General features: G+C 47.7%; 1 protein-coding gene and 1 pseudogene across 1 annotated transcript in view; both read right to left on the reverse strand.

Moving 5' to 3' along the window:
- The window catches only part of B4GALNT2 (beta-1,4-N-acetyl-galactosaminyltransferase 2 (SID blood group)), a gene marked incomplete at its 5' end in the record, with an annotated part of 46,817 nt that overhangs the window by 3,436 nt on the left and 21,566 nt on the right, over positions 1-21,815 (reverse strand). The window contains 6 exons of the mRNA XM_075559305.1: positions 3,755-3,895; positions 4,715-4,902; positions 6,762-6,848; positions 7,761-7,941; positions 10,023-10,060; positions 10,645-10,751. Coding sequence (XP_075415420.1) covers positions 3,755-3,895; positions 4,715-4,902; positions 6,762-6,848; positions 7,761-7,941; positions 10,023-10,060; positions 10,645-10,751 — 742 coding nt within the window. The remainder of the gene's footprint in view (positions 1-3,754; positions 3,896-4,714; positions 4,903-6,761; positions 6,849-7,760; positions 7,942-10,022; positions 10,061-10,644; positions 10,752-21,815) is intronic.
- On the reverse strand, positions 17,400-18,626 carry LOC142460233 (large ribosomal subunit protein uL3 pseudogene; annotated as a pseudogene).

The following is a 21,815-nucleotide window of genomic DNA, read 5'->3' on the forward strand; positions in this document are numbered from 1 at the left end:
TTGATGCCTGATAACTGATCCCTTTGGCACCTCGTGATCGCACACATTTCTGTTTAATAGAATGCCAGTTTAATAGAACAAAGTGTTCTTGCGTTGAGGGAGTACTTGAGTGGAGACCCAACGTCCATCTGCTTCCTTAATACTGAACCTATAAATATATGCACATAGATCTATCTTCCTATCCTCATATATAAATATGTTTACATATGTACATGCCTTTATTTAGACCTCGATAACTGCCCTTTGTCTCCTAGTTCTTTCCTCTATTTCCTTTTACTTTCCTCTCATCCCACTATCATGCTCAGTCTTCATTTGGGTTTCAGTAATTCCTCTCGGTTACATTACCCTTTTAAAAAAATTTGTTTTGGCTTGGTTCTTTTTTGGTGTTGTTACATTACCCTTGATCACACCCTACCAGGCCCTCTATACCCTCCTCACCACCATGTTGGATCACTTGTTGTTCCCTTGTCCCTGGTTTGTTAACACCAGTTCTTTTCCCCCCACCTCCCCCTCTCCCATGTCCCCCCGGAACCGTCATTCCTGTTGTTTGCTCTTCCAGATTGTTCATCCAGCCTATCTTATTTAGACAGACCTGCAAAGATAATGACATGCACAAAAGCATGACTGAGCAAAACAAAGCAACAAAAGAAAACAAAACAACAACAATGAAAAAGAAAAGCCTGTAGTTAGTTCAAGGACTGTTTGTTGGCCTTTAGGAGTGTTTTCCGGTCAAGTCTGATGGGGTGTCAAGCCCTGGACCCAGAGTCTATTTTTGGTATTCCCTGGGGACTCCGTTGCTCCCTTCTCCTTGCTGTTCTGTTCCATGCCCCTAGTGTTCTGCCTTGTTGTGGTGGGATCAGATCTGGCAGAATTCCCACACTGTGTCTTCAGTGTTGTCTCCTGTAGGGCTAAGGGTCAGTGAGGGGTGTGGTGTCTCATAGTGGGGCCGGCCATGTAGTCTTCTCTGTGGATTGGATGCTCTGAGTGGCAATATCGTCCTCAAGGTTTGGTGGGCCAGGTTGTGCTCCACTCTCTCTTCCTCCCCCTTCATCTTCTCCCATGTGCCCTGATCAGACATGTCCCTCTCCCTGAGCTGCAGCTTCAGTGCTCTCCTCTGAAATAAATTCTTCTGGGGGGAGGGGCAGGTGCAGGATCTTTTTGCTGATGCCCTTCTACTTCACCAACCATGATGTCCTTTTCTGTGAACTGGTCTCTCTCTCTCTCTCTCTCTCTCTCTCTCTCTCTCTCTCTCTCTCTCTCTCTCTTTAATCGTTTTATTAGGGGCTCATACAACTCTTATCACAATTCATACATACATCAATTGTGTAAAGCACATTTGTACATTCATTGCCCTCATCATTCTCAAAATATTTGCTCTCCACTTACGTCCCTGGCATCAGCTTCTTATTTTGCCCCTCCCTCCCCGCTGCCCCTTCCCTCATGAACCCTTGATAATTTATAAATTATTATTTTGTTTTATCTTGTCCTGTCCAACATCTCCCTTCACCCACTTTCCTGTTGTCTGTCCTCCAGGGAGGAGGTCACATGTAATCGGTCCCCACTTTCCAACCCACTCTCCCTCTACCCTTCCAGTATCGCCACTCACACCATTGGTCCTGAAGGGATCTTCCTTCCTGGAAGTTGTATTTTTCATCGTTGCTATATCACACCCTGCTTGGCTCATCTCCTCCCCAAGACCCTTCTGTAAGGGGATGTCCAGTGGCCGACAAATGGGCTTTGGATCTCCACTCCGCACTCCCCGCTCATTCACTATGGTAAGATTTTTTGTTCTGATGATGCCTGATAACTGATCCCTTCAACACCTCGTGATCATACAGGCTGGTGTGCTTCTTCCATGTGGGCTTTGTTGCTTCTGAGCTAGATGGCCGCTTGTTTACCTTCAAGCCTTTAAGACCCCAGACGCTATATCTTTTGATAGCTGAGCACCATCAGCTTTCTTAACCACGTTTTCTTATGCACCCATTTGTCTTCAGCGATCGTATCATAGAGGTGAGAACACGATGATATGATCTTTTGTTCTTTGATGCCTGATAACTGATCCCTTCAGCACCTCATGATCACACAGGCTGGTGTGCTTCTTCCATGTGGACTTTGTGGCTTCTGAGCTAGATGGCCCCTTGTTTATCTTCAAGCCTTTTAGACCCCAGATGCTATCTCTTTTGATAGCCAGGCACCATCAGCTTTCTTCACCACATTTGCTCTTTCACCCACTTTGTCCTCAGTGGTTTTGTCGGGAAGGTGAGCATCATAGAATGCCAATTTAATAGAAGAAAGTATTCTTGCACTGAGGGAGTACTTGAGTGGAGGACCAATGTCCCTTTGCTACCTTAATACTAAACCTATAAATATATGCACATAGATCTATTTCCCCATCCTCCTATATAATATATTTGCATATGTACATGTCTTTATCTAGACCTCTATAAATGCCCTTTGCCTCCCTGCTCTTTCCTCTATTTCCCTTGACTTTCCTTCTGTCTCACTATCATGTTCAGTCCCTACCAGGGTTTCAGCAATTCCTCTTGGTTACATTACCCTTGATCATGCCCTACCAGGACTCCCACACCCTCCTCAGCACCAATTTGGGTCACTTGATGTTCCCTTGTCTCTGGGTTTGTTAACACCACTATCTTCCCCCACCTTCCCATGTCCCCCCGGAACTGTTGGTCCTGTTGTTTTCTGCTCCAGATTGTTCATCCAGCCTATCTTATTTAGACAGATCTGAGGAAATAATGACATGCACAAAAACAAGACAGAGAAAAACCAAGCAACAATGTACAACAAAACAACAACAACAGCAAACCAATGACAAAAAACAAAAGAACACACAACAAGAAAGAAAAGCTTGTAGTTAGTTCAAGGGGGCCGGGGACTGGTCTCTCCTGATAACATGTCCAAAGTACATGAGATAAAGACTCACCCTCCTAGCTCTTAAGGAGCATTCTGGCTGTACTTCTGAGAAGACAAAGTCCTTGGTTCTTCTAGCGGCCCACGGTGCTTTCAGCCTGCATCAGCACCGTCCTTCAAATTGCATGGATCCGCCTTTGGTTTGGAACCCACCACTTTTATTTGCTTTTATAAGTTGGAATTGACTCAACGATATTTTGTTGTTGTTAGTGCAAGAAAAAGTTCAAAGCCTTTCCAAGGATTTAAAAGTTGCATAAGTAGGGGGAGAAAGGAGGAACCAATCACAATGATTGCCATAGAACCACCTCCCAGTGGGACGAACAACCGAAAAGAGGATGAAGGGAGACACAGTCGGTATAAGACATGAAAATAATAATAATTTATAAATCATCAAGGGTACATGAGGGAGGAATGGGGAGGGGGGTTGGAGAGGGGGAAATGAGGCCAATACCTAGACCTCAAGTAGAAAGAAAATGTTTTGTAAAGGATGATGGCAACATATGTACAAATGTGCTTGATACGATGGATGGATTGTGTTAAGAGCTTTAAGAGCCCCCAATAAAATTATTTTTTTTAAGTTGCACAAGCCGTATAAGTGGAGGTTAGTTTGATTTTAAAAAAAAGAATTGTTTCCAGTAGGGCTGGGTTCAATCTTTTCAAATGGAGAGCAGGTTGACATACCGTTGAAGGAGTTGCCCACCATCCAAATCCGTCCCCGAGGCTGCCTCCCCTCCATTTGCTATTGCAGCCACAGCCTCCCCCACAGTGCTGGGTGCTTGGATTTTTATTTTCTGCTTACTCCAGAATCCGCCCCCACACCCCTTACCACATCTAGTTCCGTCTTTTCCAGGACATCCACCAGCACCTCAATCTTGGTCTTGCTGGTGAAGAGAAAGTCATCATCCACCCAGAGAACATATTTGGTGGTGACCTGAGATATGGCCAGGTTCCTGCCAGCAAACCAGCCCTGCGGAGGAAAGGCGACTGAGTGTTGCTTTGACCATTGACGGATTACACCTGGAGGGTGTTTTCAAATTTCCAACACCAGGCTGCACACAGACCAACGAAGCAGTTCATGGGGTGTGATGAAAACATCAGGGTTGGTTTTCCCCCCAAAGCTCCCAGTGAACCCATTGTTCAGTGAGGTCAAGAACAAGGCTTCGGCTTGGTTCACTCCAGCTGCTTAAGAGTCTGTATCTCCACTCCAGAGAGGCAGTCAGAATCCACCCTTGAACAAGCTCCTGACGTGATTCTTATCAAAAGAACCGGCTAGAAGATCTAGTTTATTCATGTCCTCCTGTTTCCTTGAAGAAAGGCGTGTGTCTTAGAGAAACAGAGAGTCAACGAGGGGGGAGGGAGACAGGAAAACACAGAGATAGGGTGAAGAGAAAGGGAGGAAGGGAGAGAAAGAGAGAGAGAGAGTTAGTTCCCAGCTTCTGCTTGAGGGTGTCATAGGGAGGCATATTCCTGAGCTGTTGGGTCTGATTTGCCAGGAAGCTTAGACTGTTAGACACCTCACTTCACCTCACTTAGAAGGACCCCAATCCATTTCCACACCAAATATGAAGAAAGGCTGGATTAACTGCCCCTCTGTTGCAGACATTTGAAGGGGACTTGGCTTTTCTGTGGATTTGGTGGCAGCTGAGGGACCCGTAGGGGCTCCCTGTTCCTCTCCAGGATGCTGCCTCCTAAGACGACAGCAGAAGCAGCCCCATCCAGGGAGGACCTCATTCTGCGACAAGCTTGTCCTGGGACCCCAGCGTCTTCTGGTTTTAGACCAACATACCTTCCCAAAGGGCATGGTGTAATACTCCACGTGGCTGTCATTAATCTTCAGGGGCTTCCTGCTGTCATCAGCCACAATGACTGTCAAGTCTGGGTAATACTTGCGAATGCTCTGGAGCAGAAGCAGGAGCTTGTGGGGGCGAAGGAACGTCTTGGTGGCAATAGTCACCAGGTCTCTGAGCTTCCTCTCTGGACAAGAAAGGGATGGAGGTCAGAATCACTCTGGGGACAATTCACTCTCCTGACTTGTTTGGGTCTCATGGCTTCTTTATTCCACAACATTTTGGTGTCGATGGTGGGCCTCATGCTCCTAACACACTGAACCCCAAGCCAGACACCTGGAATGTGTGGGTTCTGAGGGAAGATTTTGCTAGAAACCATGGACGAGTGCTACATTGTACTCCCTTGAACTCTCGTCACCTGCCACCTGCTATGTAAGCTCTCAAACTGCTCACAGCTCTGGGTGCCAACATGACTGGCACTGCCTCAAAGCCAAGCCACCCTTGGAGCCCACAACTAAGTCTTCGATCTCACTATGGAAAAGGAATCCTGGGAGCCCATATAAAAAGGTGCACGAGAAGCCTGCAGACACTGGGTGTAGCAACCACTGTAAAACTCAGTGTGGTAGTTACATAATTCCATATCCCCTGGATCTATAGAAGTGTTGAGGTGGAGTCTAGCGTGTCAGTCTTGTCCCAGCCGAATGGTACCTCCTTGTGGGTGTGGCCTTCTCAGAAGGAGGGTCTTGAGAACCTCTGTCTCTGTCTCTCTTTGCTTTGACCTTGCTGTTGGAGAGCCACTCTGCGACCTGCCAGACCCCTGTGATGCTTCTGGATCCATAAGACTTTGCGCTGCCCCCCCCCCCCCGGCCTGTGATCTTCCCGCATTCTGCCTCATTGCTTGTCACTGCATGAATCTGAAGAGGGACTAATGGACTCGTATTGGACTTATGGAGTGGAGCTGGAGTGAACCGGGATGTTTTCCTGATATACAATTAATTCTTGATATAAAGCTCTTTCTTACACATATATGTCACTGGGTTTGTTTCTGTAATCAACCCAGCCTAACAAACTCAAATAGGCACAAGGAAAAAGGATATATTCTAGAATCCAACATGCCGACAATTGTATAACGTTTCTGCCTATGGTTGAATTGCATGGCATGTAGATGAAGAGGTAATAAAGCTGTTAAAAAAATAAAAGCTCAGATAGGAAGGAGTCAGGTGACAGAGGGAAGGGAGGAAGCGAGCAAACAATGCAGAAGGACAGGAGCAAGCAAACCCATGTCTCTCACTCACAAAGATTCCAGAGCACTCACGGAAAACTAGTACATACCAGCAACAACTGCCAAGAAGCCTACCGTGCACAGAAGAATCCACTCCAGATAGATGGGAAATAACAGAGAAATCTGACAGCTCTTGAGATTCTTAATTAAATATAGAAAAGAATCACATATACAAAAAAGGGGAAATGTGCAAGCAGACATAAGTGGAACGAGAATATTTGAATATGAAAACAATGTAAATTTATTGAAGATAATGGCTAAGAAACTAGCGGTATAACTTCGGAAGTATTGCAATATTTTTAATCATACAAGAAAGATATGAACACGTTGTAGCAGTAGACTGGAAATTTTAGGCGAAGTAGAAAATCTGAGACGAACACTGCTAAACTGACTTAATGCACCAGAAAGTCATGAACCATTAATGACATGGAGTTGATGTTTAAAAAAAGATTCCCCTTTTCTCTTGCCCCCTCTAGTCACATTTCCACTCCGAGATTCTTTTTTTTTTTTTAATTTTAACAATTTATTGGGGCTCATACAATTCTTTTCACAGTTCATATATATACATACATCAATCACTCCCAGATTCTCACTGAGACAAGAAAAAAGAAAAGGCAAACAAAACTAGTCATTTTAGGAGCCCTGTAGGAATGATCATTTTTATCAACTTTCCTTCCACTGTCCCTGAGAAGATCTCTTGTGAATTTCACCAACAGTTCTATGGGGTCCCACCACGGGGCACGAGGATCAAGGAAGGAGCTTACCTGGTCCAGGGTCATATAATTTGGGGATGACAGGGTAACGGATGGTCACTGGAAACTTGGCCACCAAGGACTTAGACTCTAGACTCACTGGAAGGAGAAAACTGGTCAGTCTGGATCAAATCAGGACCACCCTCCGCACGACCTCCGGGAAGCCAAGCTGACGGAGGAGTGAAGGTCTGAGAGGAAAGCCCTGGCTGGAATGAGACTGAGGACCCAAGATTAGACTACGGATTAGACTCCAGTCCCACTGAGGCTCTCGATTTGCTGGGTCCCTGGAGCTATCTACTGAGTGCCTCCCAAACCCACACCCCCCTTTCCCCCCCAGGAGAACCTGGTGAGTGGAGTGAGCACTGGGCTTGGAATCAGAAGATTTGGATGAAGGGCTGAGCCATTTACTGCCTGAAATAAACCAAACCGGTTCCCAGCAAGTCCATTTTGGCTCATGACAACCCCGTGTGTGTCAGAGCAGAACTAGGCTCCAGACGTTTTTCAGTGGATGATATCTATCTATCTATCTATCTATCTATCTATCTATCTATCTATCTATCTATCTATCCACCTATCAACTGATTGATCTATCGATCTATCGCAGATCACCAGGCCTTTCTGTCAAGATGCCTTTGGGTGGACTTGAGTCATCAACTCTTTAGTTAAACTCCAAGCCCTTTGTACCACCCACTCACTGACAGTGAGTTCATCCCGACCCATAGTGACCCTATGGGACCGAGTCACTGCCTCTTAGGGTTTCCAAGGCTGTATGTCTTTCCCGAGGCAGAAGTCAAGCACTCAGTTCCTGCACTAGCAGGGACCCTTGCTCCTCCACCCACAGATGCCAGTAAGAGGGACAGAGATCGGGAAGTTAGACGTCTGTGCTTAGAAACGGAAGTAAGGGAATAGATGTTAACCCAGACAGGCTTCCTGGAAGAGAAATGCTTTGAGGGGGCCTGGTGGTGTTGCCTGACTCCCTACACATTGTGCAACCCAAGGGCAGGATTTCACCTATGTCCACCCGGTGGATCTGGTACACAGTGCTGGTGTAAGTCACGTGCTGGAGGATGAAATTCAAAAGCTTCCGGCTCGTGGTGGCAATGACCAGCTGCTTCTGGCCTCTACCCTGCACCACATGGTCTGGAGTGTCAGCGAGGGTGTTCAGTGTCCCCAGAGAAGCTGTTAGGGTCACCTAGGGAGGGCGAGGTAGAGAAAACAAATTCAATGCAGGAGACGGAAACCGTCTCCTGCTCAGAAAAGCCACAGCTCCAGGACGGCCAGCAGGGAGAGAGCACACAGATGAGAGAAGGTGCTTGGCCTGGGACGCCAGAAGGGGGCTTCGCACACCTGGGAGACCTTTGTTCACAGGACTCCATTCTCCTAGATTCTCCCGAGTCCACCCTCTTCTCTTTTGGCCTTCTCTTTGCTCATTCTTCCACAGGAAGTTTGTCAGGGATTGGTTCTGGGCCCCTCTCCCCTCTCACTCTGTCCCTCCGCACTGGGGGATCCGTTCCTTCCCAGGTTTTATGTGCTGCGTATATGCTGATGGACTCCAAAACCATGTCTTCGGCGCATCTTCCAAAACCATGTCTTCTGCGCATCTTTTTCTTTGTCGCTCTGCTAGGAAGTCTCACAATCAACCTAAACTTGTTCTCTTCAGCAGCGACCAACTGTTGTGTTTGTTTGTTTCCTCTGAAAATCCATGTCCCCACCCTTTCCTCAGTTCTCATGAATGTCAGTATTATCAATTCAATTGTCCAAACCCCTGAGTGGAAGTCACCCTTGCTCTGCGTTTCCCTCACACCCACTGTGTTAGACAGGGTTCTCTAGAGAGACAAAACCAGATTGCTAACAATTAGATAGATAGATAGATAGATAGATAACACAAGAAATGAACAGTTAAATTATATACAGATAGATATATAACACAAGAAATGAACAGTTAAATTATAAAGCAGTACAAATGGCTCAGTGCAACTCACTCCCGTGAGAGAGTTGTGAGACACTGGCAGTCCTTCACGTCTTGAGGGCCGCCAGGTAGTCCTCTGCAGAGAGAGCTAGGCTATCCCAGCACAGGCAGCAAACAGCAAGGCAGGCCACCAACAGTCAGTCAGGTCACCAACAGTCAGTCCCCAGCTCAAGAGATGTAAATTCCAATTGTGTGGCAAGGCAGGTCTTAAAGGGACCTCAAATTACAGCGACACAGTCCACAGGTTAGATGTCCCACAGGTAGTGCAGCTTGCTAATTGAGGCACAGAACGAGCAAGGCAGCCGCACACTGGTTCGATGATCAAAGAGCGAGAGACAAGAAAGGTGAGGCTCACCGAGCCATTTATCTCTCCGCCCTTCAATTAATCCCACATGTGTTTATCGGCCAGGCTGGCACAATAAACTATCTCACCCACTCCAATTTTCTAGCGAGTCCTGTCAAGCCTGCCTTCAACCTACACTTAGAATTGGACCGTTTTCTTCCACCACCACTGCTACCCCTGATTGCAAGCTATGCTCTTCTCTTGCCTTGTCTTCCACGCCAGCTAGTAAATCAGGTAACAAAAGTAAGCTGGATGGTCATTCCTGCAGAAAACGTCAGTCCATCAGGCACCAGGTACTCTGAGAGCTCAGGTGCCGGTGCTGGAAGAAGCGTGGAGGGCAGGACAAGCTCCTGCCTTCCCGAAGACAAGACAAGCGAAGAGAGGATGTGCTTCTAACCTGCCTTCCCCACCAAGCAATTCAGGGTGGGAAGTAACGTGGAGTGGCTGGGGCTGGGGAGACAGGAAGAGGAACTTTCCAGATTTGCCCATCCCTCCATGCTAACACAGAGAGGTGGAAAACAAAAACGCACGGTTTCCAGATACTTTTGTTAGTTAGGGTTTTCAATGGAATTCACATCCCACCGGTCAGATGTGCCTGCATGAGCTCTTGGCTGGGAAAGGAAAGGAGGGTCAGGCTCCTGGCACTGCCCACGCCAGAGGGTACGTGAGGCTGGAGCCTGGGCCAGCGGTATCAGTCGCCTTGATGACTCAGTTCCTTAGTGTAGCTAGGGGGTCCCCTCTCCCCCCAGGACCCACTCATTCCCATGACTGGAAAAATGGAACCTTTGCCACCTCCTTCCACCCCCAGTCTTGAATTCACACCTGCTATTTGTTCCAGGTAAATATTGGTGGGGGCTTCTGTGAGAGTCTCAGAGCAGCCGTGGTTGGGAGGATGCGGCCTGCGTAGTGAGCAGAGGCCAGGATGCGAGGGACCAAGGGGCGCTGGGAAGGGGCCTCTTACCTCATAGAAGGGAGCCTCTGGGCCTTCAAACTGGAGTCCTGGGGCGCACAGGGAGGACACACAAAGCAAAGCTGAAAACTGGCCTGGCTTCTAGGATTCCCCCACCCACTTGGTTGACGCCTCCTCCTCCTTTGGGAGCCCCTTCAGGCTTCGGCCCTACCTAGAGGGCTGGCTGACACTCCCCTTCTCCCCAGGGTGAGGTTTGCTCCTGGTTCTTCTCAAACCCCAATACACGACAGTCATGTGGGTGTCACCTCCTTGACAGTGTCACCCGGTACACACTGTGCACCCACACCTCCCTGGGGCCACTGCAGCATTCAATGAAATGATGCAGACAGAGCCTCTTGCATTGGGCTGGTCGCACAGCCGGCACTCAGGCACGTTGCTCCCCTGCCTTCCCTTCTGTTTCAGGCGCAAGAGAAGGCTTTCTACTCCTATAAAGGATTCTAGTCTCGGAACCCCCAGGCAGGCAGTTCTGACCTGCCCTATAGGCTTGTCATGAGTCAGCATTGACTCCACTGTAGTGAGCTTGCTCTGCTCCCCACCCCCGCCAATCCCTTCTTTTGCTCTGAAAGAACATGCTTGACTATGAAGGAATGAGAGAGCCACCTGCTGTACTTACCTGGGATGGGAACGGTGTGCAGGGGCATCACCTCCACTCCCTGGATGGGGTACCCAAAGGGAAGGTTGGGTTGAGCCAGCAGTGGTGGTGGGCGGGGCAGCCCTTCTCTGCAGGGAAACAAGATGCCCAAGTTAGCAAGTTAGCGCCAGGCCCTGGGTAGCCCTGGGAACCTTGTGCTACCTGTGGAGAGAGATCGAAAGCCGATGGACCCGTCTCCTCTCCCTGCTCTCCTTTCCTTTATGGCCCTTCCCCTCATCAACCTCTAATTCTGTCAAGGTACAGAGGATGGTTTTTACAACAAAGCACATCAAGAGTCAAATCAGTACAAAAGAAAAGACCAAATAAAAGATGCTCAATGTCACTAGTCATCAAAGAAATGCAAATCAACCCCCGAGACCACGCCCACTAGGATGGCTAGTACCAAATCTGTGGGGATCACAGTACTGGGGAGATGGGGCAGCCTGGGCGCTGCTGGTGCGACTGCAGAGAACTGAAACCCAGGCATGCGCTCTGAGGGGTGCGGGCGCTGGGAAACAGAAAGTCCAACAGCGACGTGTACACCCACGTTTACTGCCACGTCTGTCATCACAGTCCAAAGGGGGAAACCACCCAAGTGCCCACCCACAACTACACAGATGAACGGAATCAGGTGTATCCACATGACGGACCGGTACTCTTCAGCCATAAAAAGAAATGTTCTGATTAGTGTTACCACATGGAAACGACGTCAGATAAAAGGGCAAGGACTGTAGTCTTCCCACGGATCTGAAACACCTGCTGCTGCCCCGTGTCACTGAGTCGATTCCGACGTGCAGCGACCCTGCCTTTCTCACAAGTGTGATGCCGGAGGCCATGGCGGCAGCCACTGTGCCAGCCCGTCGGAGGCGCACAGCTGTTTCTTCTCATTCTGAGTCCGTCCCACCAAAGGCTCTCCTCCATCCAGGTCACTGCGGGTGACTCTACTTTTGAGAAGGTGACTCTTCCCCGTCACAATTCGAATGCTTTCCCACCCGAGGGGCTGCTCTTCGGGACAACCTGACAATGTCCCGCTGTTCTTCGTGAGGGTCTGGCATGTGACCATGCCCGCTGCGATGTGTAAGCTTCTCGGTGGCTCGTGCCTCCGAAGCAAACGGCCTCCTCCTTTTCCGTCTGTTCTTCGTGGGGAAGCTCTGCCGAGAACTGTCCCCTCGTGAGTCCGAATGCGTCTGATGGCAGTCAGAATGAGGTGGCCTTTCAAACCCCAGTGCTGTTGTTCGGCCATCGCAGCGGCACACAAGCGACAACAGTAGGACGCCCATGGAGCACCAACTGGCAGACAGGTGGTGGATTCATGATCTAGAATGGGCAAACTCATCCAAAGAGAAGCTTCCCAGGGGAGGAGGGCGGGTTGAAGGAGGGAAAGGGAGTTATCATTTAAAGGATGAAAAAAAAATTGGGGGAAAAAAGAAGTAAGAGCCATGACGTGAACAGATAGCTGGACACCCATGTTCATCACAGCACGGTCACCATAGCAAGAAGACAGAAGCAACCTCCATGCCCATCCGTGGGAGAAGGGACAGACAAACACTGGTGCCCACACACAACAGAATACTGATCGCTACAGAGTCGATAAACACTGTTTGATCCCATTCTCATGAAAGGAAACATATCAAGAAAAAGGTTTTCAGACCCAAAGAAGCAGGCTTTGATGATCGCCAGGGGCGGAGGGCAAGCCCGAGGCTCGGGCACAGACAGGTGCTAGCTAAATGGACAGGGAAGACACTCGTCTACAGGAGGAGAGGAGGGAGCAAGGCCAGGGAGTGGGGGACAGGGCAAGCTACTGCGAGGTTTGATACGTTCTTTAAATTGTTGAATACAAAAAAAATGCGGATCTGAAATATAAACTCTCCCCTAATTCATTCAATTCTCCCTTAATCCCCTAATGCTTTAAAAAAATAAAAATTGAGGGAGGGGGGAATGGGGAGGGAGGGGAAAAAAAAGAGGACCTGATGCAAGGGGCTTAAGTGGAGAGCAAATGCCTTGAGAATGATTGGGGCAGGGAATGTATGGATGTGCTTTATACAATTGATGTATGTATATGTATGGATTGTGGTAAGAGTTGTATGAGTCCCTAATAAAATGTAAAAGAAGAAAAGAGAAAAAAAAATGATTAGGGCAAAGACTGTACAGATGTGCTTTATACAATTGATGTATGTATATGTATGAACTGTGAAAAGAATTGTATGAGCCCCAATAAATTGTTAAAATAAAAAAAAATAAAAATAAGTTGAGCAAAAAATAAAAAATAAAAATTATGTATCTTTACTTTAGGAAAGAGAGTGGTGAGGCTGCCTCCCATTGTGAATATACTTCACACCATTGAATTGTACATTTTAAAATGGCTAAAAGGGCGAATTCTCTGTTACATGTAGTTTACCACAACAAAATAAAATTTTAAAAGGTCAAGGAAGAGGAGGAGGAGGAAGAGGAGAGAGAAAATAATCAGACCACCCAGCTCAACCTATGGCAGGGGTTCTCAACCTTCCTCACGCCGAGACCCTTTCATACAGTTCCTCGTGTTGTGGTGACCCCCTCTCCCCCAACCATAACATGATTTTCGTTGCTACTTCATCACTGTCATTGTGCTACTGTGATGAATCAGGTGACCCCTGTGAAAGGGTCACTCGACCCCCCGAAGGCGTCGAGACCCACAGATTGACAACCACTGGCCTAGTGGCGCTTCTGGATATGTGACTGACAATTGATACTTGGTTCCTAGTTTCTCAGAAAGGAAACAGAACAGTTCTGGAAAGGAAGTGAAACTTTTCTGAGCAGTGAAATAAAAAATAAACCACAGCACAAGAAATTTTATATGGTCTCAATAGTTTTGGAACAAATGCCTCTTTTTTTTTTTTTTTAGTTTAAATGCATTTTATTCTAGACAACCTACACGACATTTTTTTTCCTTAAAAAAAAAAAGCCTCCGCTCCAAATAAATCAAGGTCAAAAGTAAATGAAGAGCTCACGATGATATCAGTTCCATCTGTCTAAGTCCTGGTGTCGTGTGGATGAGCAGCAGCCAGTCGGGATGAGGCATCGGTCGTGAGTTGCCCACGGTGTTAGCATTTCTCCATCTGTAAGCCATCCTTAAAGAAGATCAGATCTGGGGTGACACCATCTTCACGGCAGTCCAGCAGAGCAACCATGCCATCTGGATTCATGTTCTCACCAATAAAGAACTGGCAAGGATGTTCTTGATTTTTTTTCTGCAGCACCTGTCATAAAAGGCTTTACTCTTTCTGGTTTCTGTTCTTCAAGTTTGCCTTTGATTGATTTCATGTCGTCTTTGATGGACTTCTTTTTTTTTTTTTGATGGACTTCTTGTAGGCTTCTTTTGTGAAGCTGGTTTCCTGCAAGTGATGGTTCACGACAATATCAACACCAGTGACCACGGTGCTTTCTGCTGCATCACCATCGGGGCCTTCAGCTGAGGCGTTACCCCCAATGAGGGAGTCATCGATGGCACCTTCGGTCCTACTGACCATCTTCCCCTCCACTTCCAGACCCAGCCCGACTGCATCTCCCGGATCTTGTAGATGTCGGAGAACATCTCATCATGGCTGATGAGGTCCCGGTAGATGATCATGATGGCGGTTGAAGGGAGACAGTGGTGGCGCTAGCTTAGCAGGAGCCCGGAGCTCTGAGCGAGCATGGTGCAGCTGGAGCGACGCTCAGGGGGAGGGAGGTGCGGGCGGAAAGGCCAAATGCCTCTTTTTATGCAGTTAATTTTTTTTGGTAACAGCTTCTGGGCACGTACCACACCTAGTGAGTTGGGTTCCCCAGGGACTAAGGTCATAAGATTGAAGTCACCTTCAGAGACCCAGCTTAGTCAAGAAGCTAATTTAGAGACCCTTGAAGAAAGATTGGATTATTAAAATAATGGATATTTAGGGGAATATGAAAAAGACACGTTTTTTAATTAAAAAATAAGACATACTAACAAATAACAAAAGAGGAAGTATAACTGGCTAATGAATGGGAAGAACACACATCTTCAGACTTATGCAGGAAAGTGAAAATGAACACAGAATGACATACTCTTTTCCACGAGTTCTAAACTCTGAAGCCCGTGAGTGCTGGGTAGGTAGGGAGCATGACACGGACCAACCCTTCAGGAAGGGAAGTTCAGTTAGCCCTCTGGCTGGGCACTTGGCAGCACCCCTTAAAAGTTCATCTGTGTGCCCCACTGTGGTGGTTTGCGGGCTCTTTCTTGTTTTTCAATATGTTTAAAGCACTCTATGATTTCACAGAGCATCTTTATGCACGATGCCTTATTTGATCTCCCCCGGAACCCTGTGGGGTAGGTGATAAGATGTCCATTTTTACAACAGAAGGAATAGAAGCCGTGTGCTACTGATATTACAAATACTACTGAGAATTCTACTAGAACTTACATGATATGAACCGAGGGCTATGTATGAAAAAGCGAAGAAAGGAAAGCTATGGAAAATGTGGTGGCGAGGGGGTGGGGGGGAGTGAGGAGCTGAGACCAAGGGCTCAAGTAGAAAGAAAATGCTTTGAGAATGATGATGGCAACAAATGTGCCTGACACAATGGATGGATGGATGGGTGGGTGGATTGTGGTAAGAGTTATATGAGCCCCAATAAAATTATTAAAAAACAAACTTCAAATAAGACTAGCCTATAGTGTTCATGGACACTGTTCAAAGCGATAATGCTTTCCTGAGTTGCCATGCTGAGTGGAGTTGCCTGGAAAGGAACTCGGGGAGGTTCCATGTGCTGCTGGTTTAACAAGCCGCCGCTCTACAGACTTCGAAGTAAACACTGAGGGTCAAGAAAAAGGAAAAGAAAAATGTGCCCTGGGAATCCGTGGAGAGGCACTCAGAAGCAAGGATTGCACACGGTGATGTTTCTTTGTTGCTGTTGTTGTTGTCTGTCTTTGTTTGTTTCCCCTTTCACAGTAGGTTCCTGTCTTCACTCATAGGGTTCGAGGATCTCCACAAATACAAAAAAACTTTTTTGAGTAAAAAAACCCAAAACCCCCCAGCATGTATTTCCATAATACAGACATGTTGCTTTAAGTGACCAGGTTTTAAGAGGAAAAACATTTTCTTTTGGCTTCAGTTGATTGTCCAAGTCCCACATATGTCCTTTTAAAACTTGGGTGAGGTGGGGGCGGGGAGGAGGTTTCATACTGTGTAATCTGGATAATAAGAGATGAAGTAAAATAAGTCGAAATAACCTTTCTTAATATTCTAGGGAATTAACAAATCTGTATCACCTTTGAGTAACAATCGTCTTGTTCCTCCCCAGTACAGCTTTGCTGTGATACAATTACTGGTTTGCTTGTCTGTATTTCTGTGGGGGATTGGCTCTGTAAGACTGCAATGATATTTACCTTCTTGGTTCCAGGAGGTACACAATGGAAGTCTCCTGATTGGATGAATAAAACTCCTCTTACGTCCTTCCTGTCACCGAGGGAAGACTAATATTTGAAATATAGAGAAACCACAAACAAGCAGTAACCATGAGATTTCCCCCCAACCCAGTGACTATTAAGTGCATGAGTGGAAGAGGGCTCTCGGTCTATAATCTGGACCTGGTTGTAGCAGTCTGCCAGCCAGTTCACCGGGGGCATCCAGGGCAGGCGGGCTGGGGGATGGTGGCAGTGATGGAGTCCTGGAGTCAGAAGAGAGCTGGGCCTGAGAGCAGAGGCCCAAACAGCACCAAGGACCAGGAGAGGATGGCATGCAAAGCCCCAAATGACACAGGAACCAAGGTCACTTGGTGGGGTAAAAAAGGGATCTTGGAAGTTGGTTGTGCTGGTGATTTGTCCAGAGATGAAGGGTCTCTTATCGAGAAGGTACCAGCAGGTGTCCTACCCAACCCATCTCATCTTAAAAGGGTCCTGCCATAATAGGATCAGAGGAGGTAGACTGCTGTTTGCTTGCTTCCACTCTTTCCCCCCCTTTCTGGCCTTGTGGTACACGATTACCTGGGCGCCCTGTGTTCCCAGCGGGACCTGGGGCTCCCCAGCTTCCAGGGAAGCCAATTGCTCCTGGATCACCCTTAAGACCTGGCGGACCTATTGACCCGGGAATTCCAGGTGGGCTACTTTCTCCAGTCAATCTTCTAACTCCTTTTGTACTTGGGGATCTTACTGGAACTAAAGTAAGATTTCTTTTCTTTTTTGTTTTAATCATTTTATCGGGGGCTCTTACAGCTCTTATAACATTCCATCCATCGATTGTATCAAGCATAATTGTATATGTGTTGCCATCATCACTTCCAAAACATTTTCTGCTTGAGCCTTTGGTTTCAGCTCCTCTTATCTCCCCTCCCTCCCCCACCCTCCCACCACCCTCAATCCTTGATCAATTATATAGTGTTATTATTATTTTGGATCTTACACTGTCCTTTGTCTCCCTTCACCCACATGTCTATTATTCATCCCCTTCAGGGATGGGGAGCTGTTTGTATCCAACCTCATGATGGGTTTCCCTTTCTGCCCCCTTCCCCTCCCTGCCACCCCCCCCCCCCCCACACACACACAGTCAGATCTCTCCAGGTCTGAGAATGTTCCCAGGTTCTCCGTCTGGGACCATTAGTGGTGCTATTCAGCAGTTTCACATCTTCTTCCATTTCCGGCTCCAAAGGTGCTTGTTGTTCTTTCTGCTGGTGCACTGGACACACGCGCCTCCACGTTCCTGATGCCCGCCTGATTCAGCGCCTTCTCTTTTTTTTTTTTTTTTTTGTCACTGGAAAAGAAGTCTTTATTCTGATCCCACCAGCTGTACCATCTGTTATGACCCTTCCTCTTTGGCAATCCGGTCTTTCTTGAGTGGTCCCATGAAAGCTTTTTTCTCTTCCACGGTCTGGAAACGGCCATGGCCAAACTTGGAGGTGGTGTCAATGAACTTGAGGTTCATCTTCTCCAGGGCACAGCGCTTGGTCTGCACCAGCAGGGACTTGCGCAGAGTGAGCACTCGCTTCTTGGTGCCCACCACGCAGCCCTTCAGCATGACGAAGTCATTGGTCACTTCCCCATAGTGGACAAAGCCACCCAGGGGGTTGATGCTCTTGTCAGAGAGATCGTAGTCGGTGTAGGCGTTGTTCTTGATAAGCTTGCCGTCCTTGACGAGGTAGCCCTGGCCGATCTTGTAGATCTTGTTGATCTCTGTGCAGTGGTGGTAGCCTTTCTGCCCAGCGCGGGCCACCGAGAAGGCCACACGGTCGGGATGCCAGGCCCCGATACAAGCCACCTTGCGCAACCCTCGGTGGGTCTTTCGGGGCAGCTTCTTGGTGTGCCAACAACTGGTGACCCCTTTGTAGCCTTTGCCCTTGGTCACCCCCGTGACGTCGATCATTTCATCCTGCCCGAACACCTGGTTCACTGGCACCAGCTTCTCTCGGGCCCAGTCCAGCTTCTCAGCCACGGAGCCCCCGTTCACCTGCATCTCCGTCAGGTGCGCCTTCTCCTGGCGCAGGGGGAGCAGGCGCGTCAGGGTGTGGGTGATGGCGCGCATGACCGGGCAGGACTTCTTCATGCTGCTAAAGTCTTTCTCGAGCTGCTTCTGACCCTCGTCATCCTGCCACTTCTTGCAGTACTTGGTGAAAGCCTTCTTCTTCGACTAGTGCCAGTTCTTGTAGAACCGCCGCTTGCACTCGTCGTCACTGATGTGTTCCGCAAAGACCGTCTTGAAGGTCCGGAGGCCGCGAGGTGTCTCCACATAGCCCACGATGCCCACCACCACCATGGGAGGGGTCTCCACGATGGTCACGGCCTCCACCACTTCCTTCTTGTTCACCTTGGAGCCTGGCCTGTTGACCTCGCGCACAATGTGGGTCATGCCGGCCTTGTAGCCCAGGAAGGTCGTCAGGTGGACCGGCTTGGAGGCGTCATCCTTGGGGAAGCTCTTCACCTTCCCGCGGTGCCGGCTGCTGCGCTTCCGAGGTAGGAAGCCCAGAGACCCGTGCCGGGGTCAGCGCCTTCTCTTGAACTTGGCCATCCCGTGCCTCTACACGGAGCTGCGAATCAAGCCATGTGCTATTCAGACTCGTTAAAACCCTTGGAGAGTTCATTTATTATGGCTCCATGTCCACTCGCTGGGGAAGCCAAGGGGTTTAGCTGCGAAAGAGCATCCTGAAATCTTTGATCCGTTCTCACCCTGAGCTTCTGGAAAGGCCGGGCGTCTGTAAGGTCCTCTAGGGGGACTGTGAGTCAGCATCCATTCGATGGCAATGAGCTTTGGACTTTATTCCCTGGCCTGCAATCCCACCACTGTTGTTGCCATTCAGTGTACGGGTGCAGGTGTGTAGGTCCCTCTCTGAGCTCTCTTGTGCTCTTTTGGTCTGTGTGTCTATTCTGGCACCAATTCCACGGTAAGTTACTCTGTCTTCGTATATGTTCATTGTTAGTACAATCATTTCTCTCATCTTGTTCATTTACGGAATGCTCTAGTTTACATATATAATAGGCAAATCATTTGGGGCTGGGGAAATATGAATATTTTGGATTTTATCCACACACACACACACACAAAGCCAAACAACATAAAGTTGAATTTAATGTAACAGAGAAATGTTCACAAATACATTTTCCAGAAGTTGTATAGTTTTACATTTAGGTCTGTGATTTGTTTAGAGTTCATTTTTGTGAAAAGAATATGCTTTGGGTCTAGGCTCTTTGTGTGTGTGTGTGTGTGTGTGTGTGTGTGTGTGTGTGTCTGTCTGTCCAGTTTTCCCAGGGCCATTTATTATAAAGCGTGTCCTTTCACCATTCACTTGCCCTTGCTTCTTTGTTAAAACTCAGTTCACTCTATTTGTGTGAGTTTACTTCTGGGGTTTTCTTCTGTTCCACAGATCTGTAAGTACACTGGAGCCCTGGTGACCCATGGGTTACATGTAGGTCGGCTCACCTCAGGGTCAACAGTTGGAGACCTCCAGGTGTCGAAAGATGAGGCTTTCTACCCCTGTAAACAGTCTCAGAAGCTCCGGGGCAGTTCTACGCTGTCGGACAGGGTCCCTATGAGTGGGAACTGACTAGACGGCAGTGAGTTTGTTTGGGGTTTGCACAAACACACTGACCCATTGAAAAACAGGCCACCAAGTGAAATGATGTTATATGATACAGTCTCCATCAGTCCCTTACAGGACCTGAAGATTTGGAGGGAAAGGCAAGTGCTGGCAGACAGAGCTGATGGGAGATGCAGAGAAGCAGAGGGGAGATCCCCAAGTCTCCTGTGCTTCACGCTACCCATGAAACGGAGCCAGTCAGTGGGAGTCTACTGGAATCTTCTGGAAACCTAGCCTTCTTTAAGACCCACAACAATCACCCAGGGATTTTGCAGGGAAGGGTCCGGCTGACGCTGCCAGGTGGTGCTACCCGGCAGGGCTCCTGGAGGCTGACTGCAAAGGATGCAGCTGGCCCTCCGGGAGACGTCCTTCACCTCCACAATAACGCCACCTGAGTCTGACATGGTCACGTTGCTGACATCTTGGCAAGGTTTTCCAGTTTATGTTGGAAAAGGTCAGAGGGATATCACTGTCAATAGTGATTAACCCTACGTGTTGAGAAATCAAGTGATTCTGATTAAAAAATAATAATTAAATCATTTTATTGGGGTCTGATTTTATTTTAAAGCAGTTGTACTTTGGAAGTTTTCTGCCATAAACATAAATTGTTTTTTAAGATCATAAACTTTCCCCCTCCACACTAGAAGAAGCATTCTTTCACTTTTACCAGGGCCGAGAAGGGGAGGGAGGAAAGAGAAGCCACAGGGGAGAGCAGGGTTCTCAACCTGGGGGGTCTCGACTCCTTGGGGTGGGGGTTGAATGACCCTTTCACAGGGGTCGCCTAAAACCATCGGAAAGCACATATTTCTGATGGTCTTAGGAACGGAGACATGGCTCCTCTATCTGTCTCCATGGGGGTCCGCCCACATGCAGATACGCCCACCTACGAGTACCAGGTGTGAAGACTGTTACCCAAGTTATACCCTGCTTCAAGGCAAAGTTTCATTTATTTGTCATTAGAAATAAATATTTCACGATATATAATGACATTGTTTTGTGATTAATCTCTATGTTTTAATTATATTCAATTTGTAACAATGAAAATACACCCTGAATACCAGATATTTCCATGATGATTCATAACAGTAGTAAAATGGCATGATGAAGTAGCAATCAAAAGCATGTTATGGTTGGGGGGGGTCACCCCCACATGAGGAACTGCTTCAAAGGGTCGTGGCGTGAGGAGTTGAGAACCGCTGGGTTAGAGGGTAGACAAGGGTTTCAATTTAGGCAAAGGAGAAAGCAGGATTCAATGAAAGGGACTTTAGAAAAACGTGATGGAGGCAGGGGAGACACCGGGAGCTTTGCAAGAGTTGAAGGCAACAGAGATAAATGCTGTGAGATACACTATTCTGAAGTAGTGCTGATTGAGCACAAATTTTTTATTCCCTTCATAAAGAAAAGGAAAGTGTGGACTTAAATGGTGACTGCTTTATTGTAGGAAATAATTGTATAGAAAGTAGGGGACATCGCAGACCCATAGTGCTTCGAGGGACAACACTGGAGGCACAGTGCGAAAATTGTGCCCGATCTGACCCCACCACACCGGGGCGAAATGCTAAGGGCGTGCAACAGAGCAGCAAGGGGAGCAGAGCAATGAAGTCCCCAGGGAATACCAAAATTAGACTTTGGGGTCAGGGGTGTGACGCCCCATCAGACTGGACCGGAAAACACTCCTAAAGGTCAACAAACAGACCTGAAATTATTCACAGGTTTTTCTCTCATTTTTTGTCTTTGGTTTTGTAGTAGTTATTGTAGCTTTGTTTTCTTTTTAGTTGTTTATTTTGCTTTGTCTTGTTTTTCTGCTTATTACTGTTTCTGCATGTCTATCTAGATAAGATAGGCGGCATAAACAATCCAGAGGAGAAAACAATGGGACTGACAGTTGGTGGGGGGAAGACAAGGGAGAGGGGGAGGAAGGGGAAAGGAAGTGGGTGTTAACAAACCCAGGGACAAGGGAACAAGTGATCTAAAATCAATGGCGAGAAGGGTGTAGGATGACTGGTGGGGCTTGATCAAGGGTAATGTAACTGAGAGGAATTATTGAAACCCAAATGAAGACCGAACATGATAGTGGGACAAGAGGAAAATTAAAG

This window comes from Tenrec ecaudatus, chromosome 10 (genome assembly GCF_050624435.1).
Source record: "Tenrec ecaudatus isolate mTenEca1 chromosome 10, mTenEca1.hap1, whole genome shotgun sequence".
NCBI lineage: Eukaryota > Metazoa > Chordata > Mammalia > Afrosoricida > Tenrecidae > Tenrec > Tenrec ecaudatus.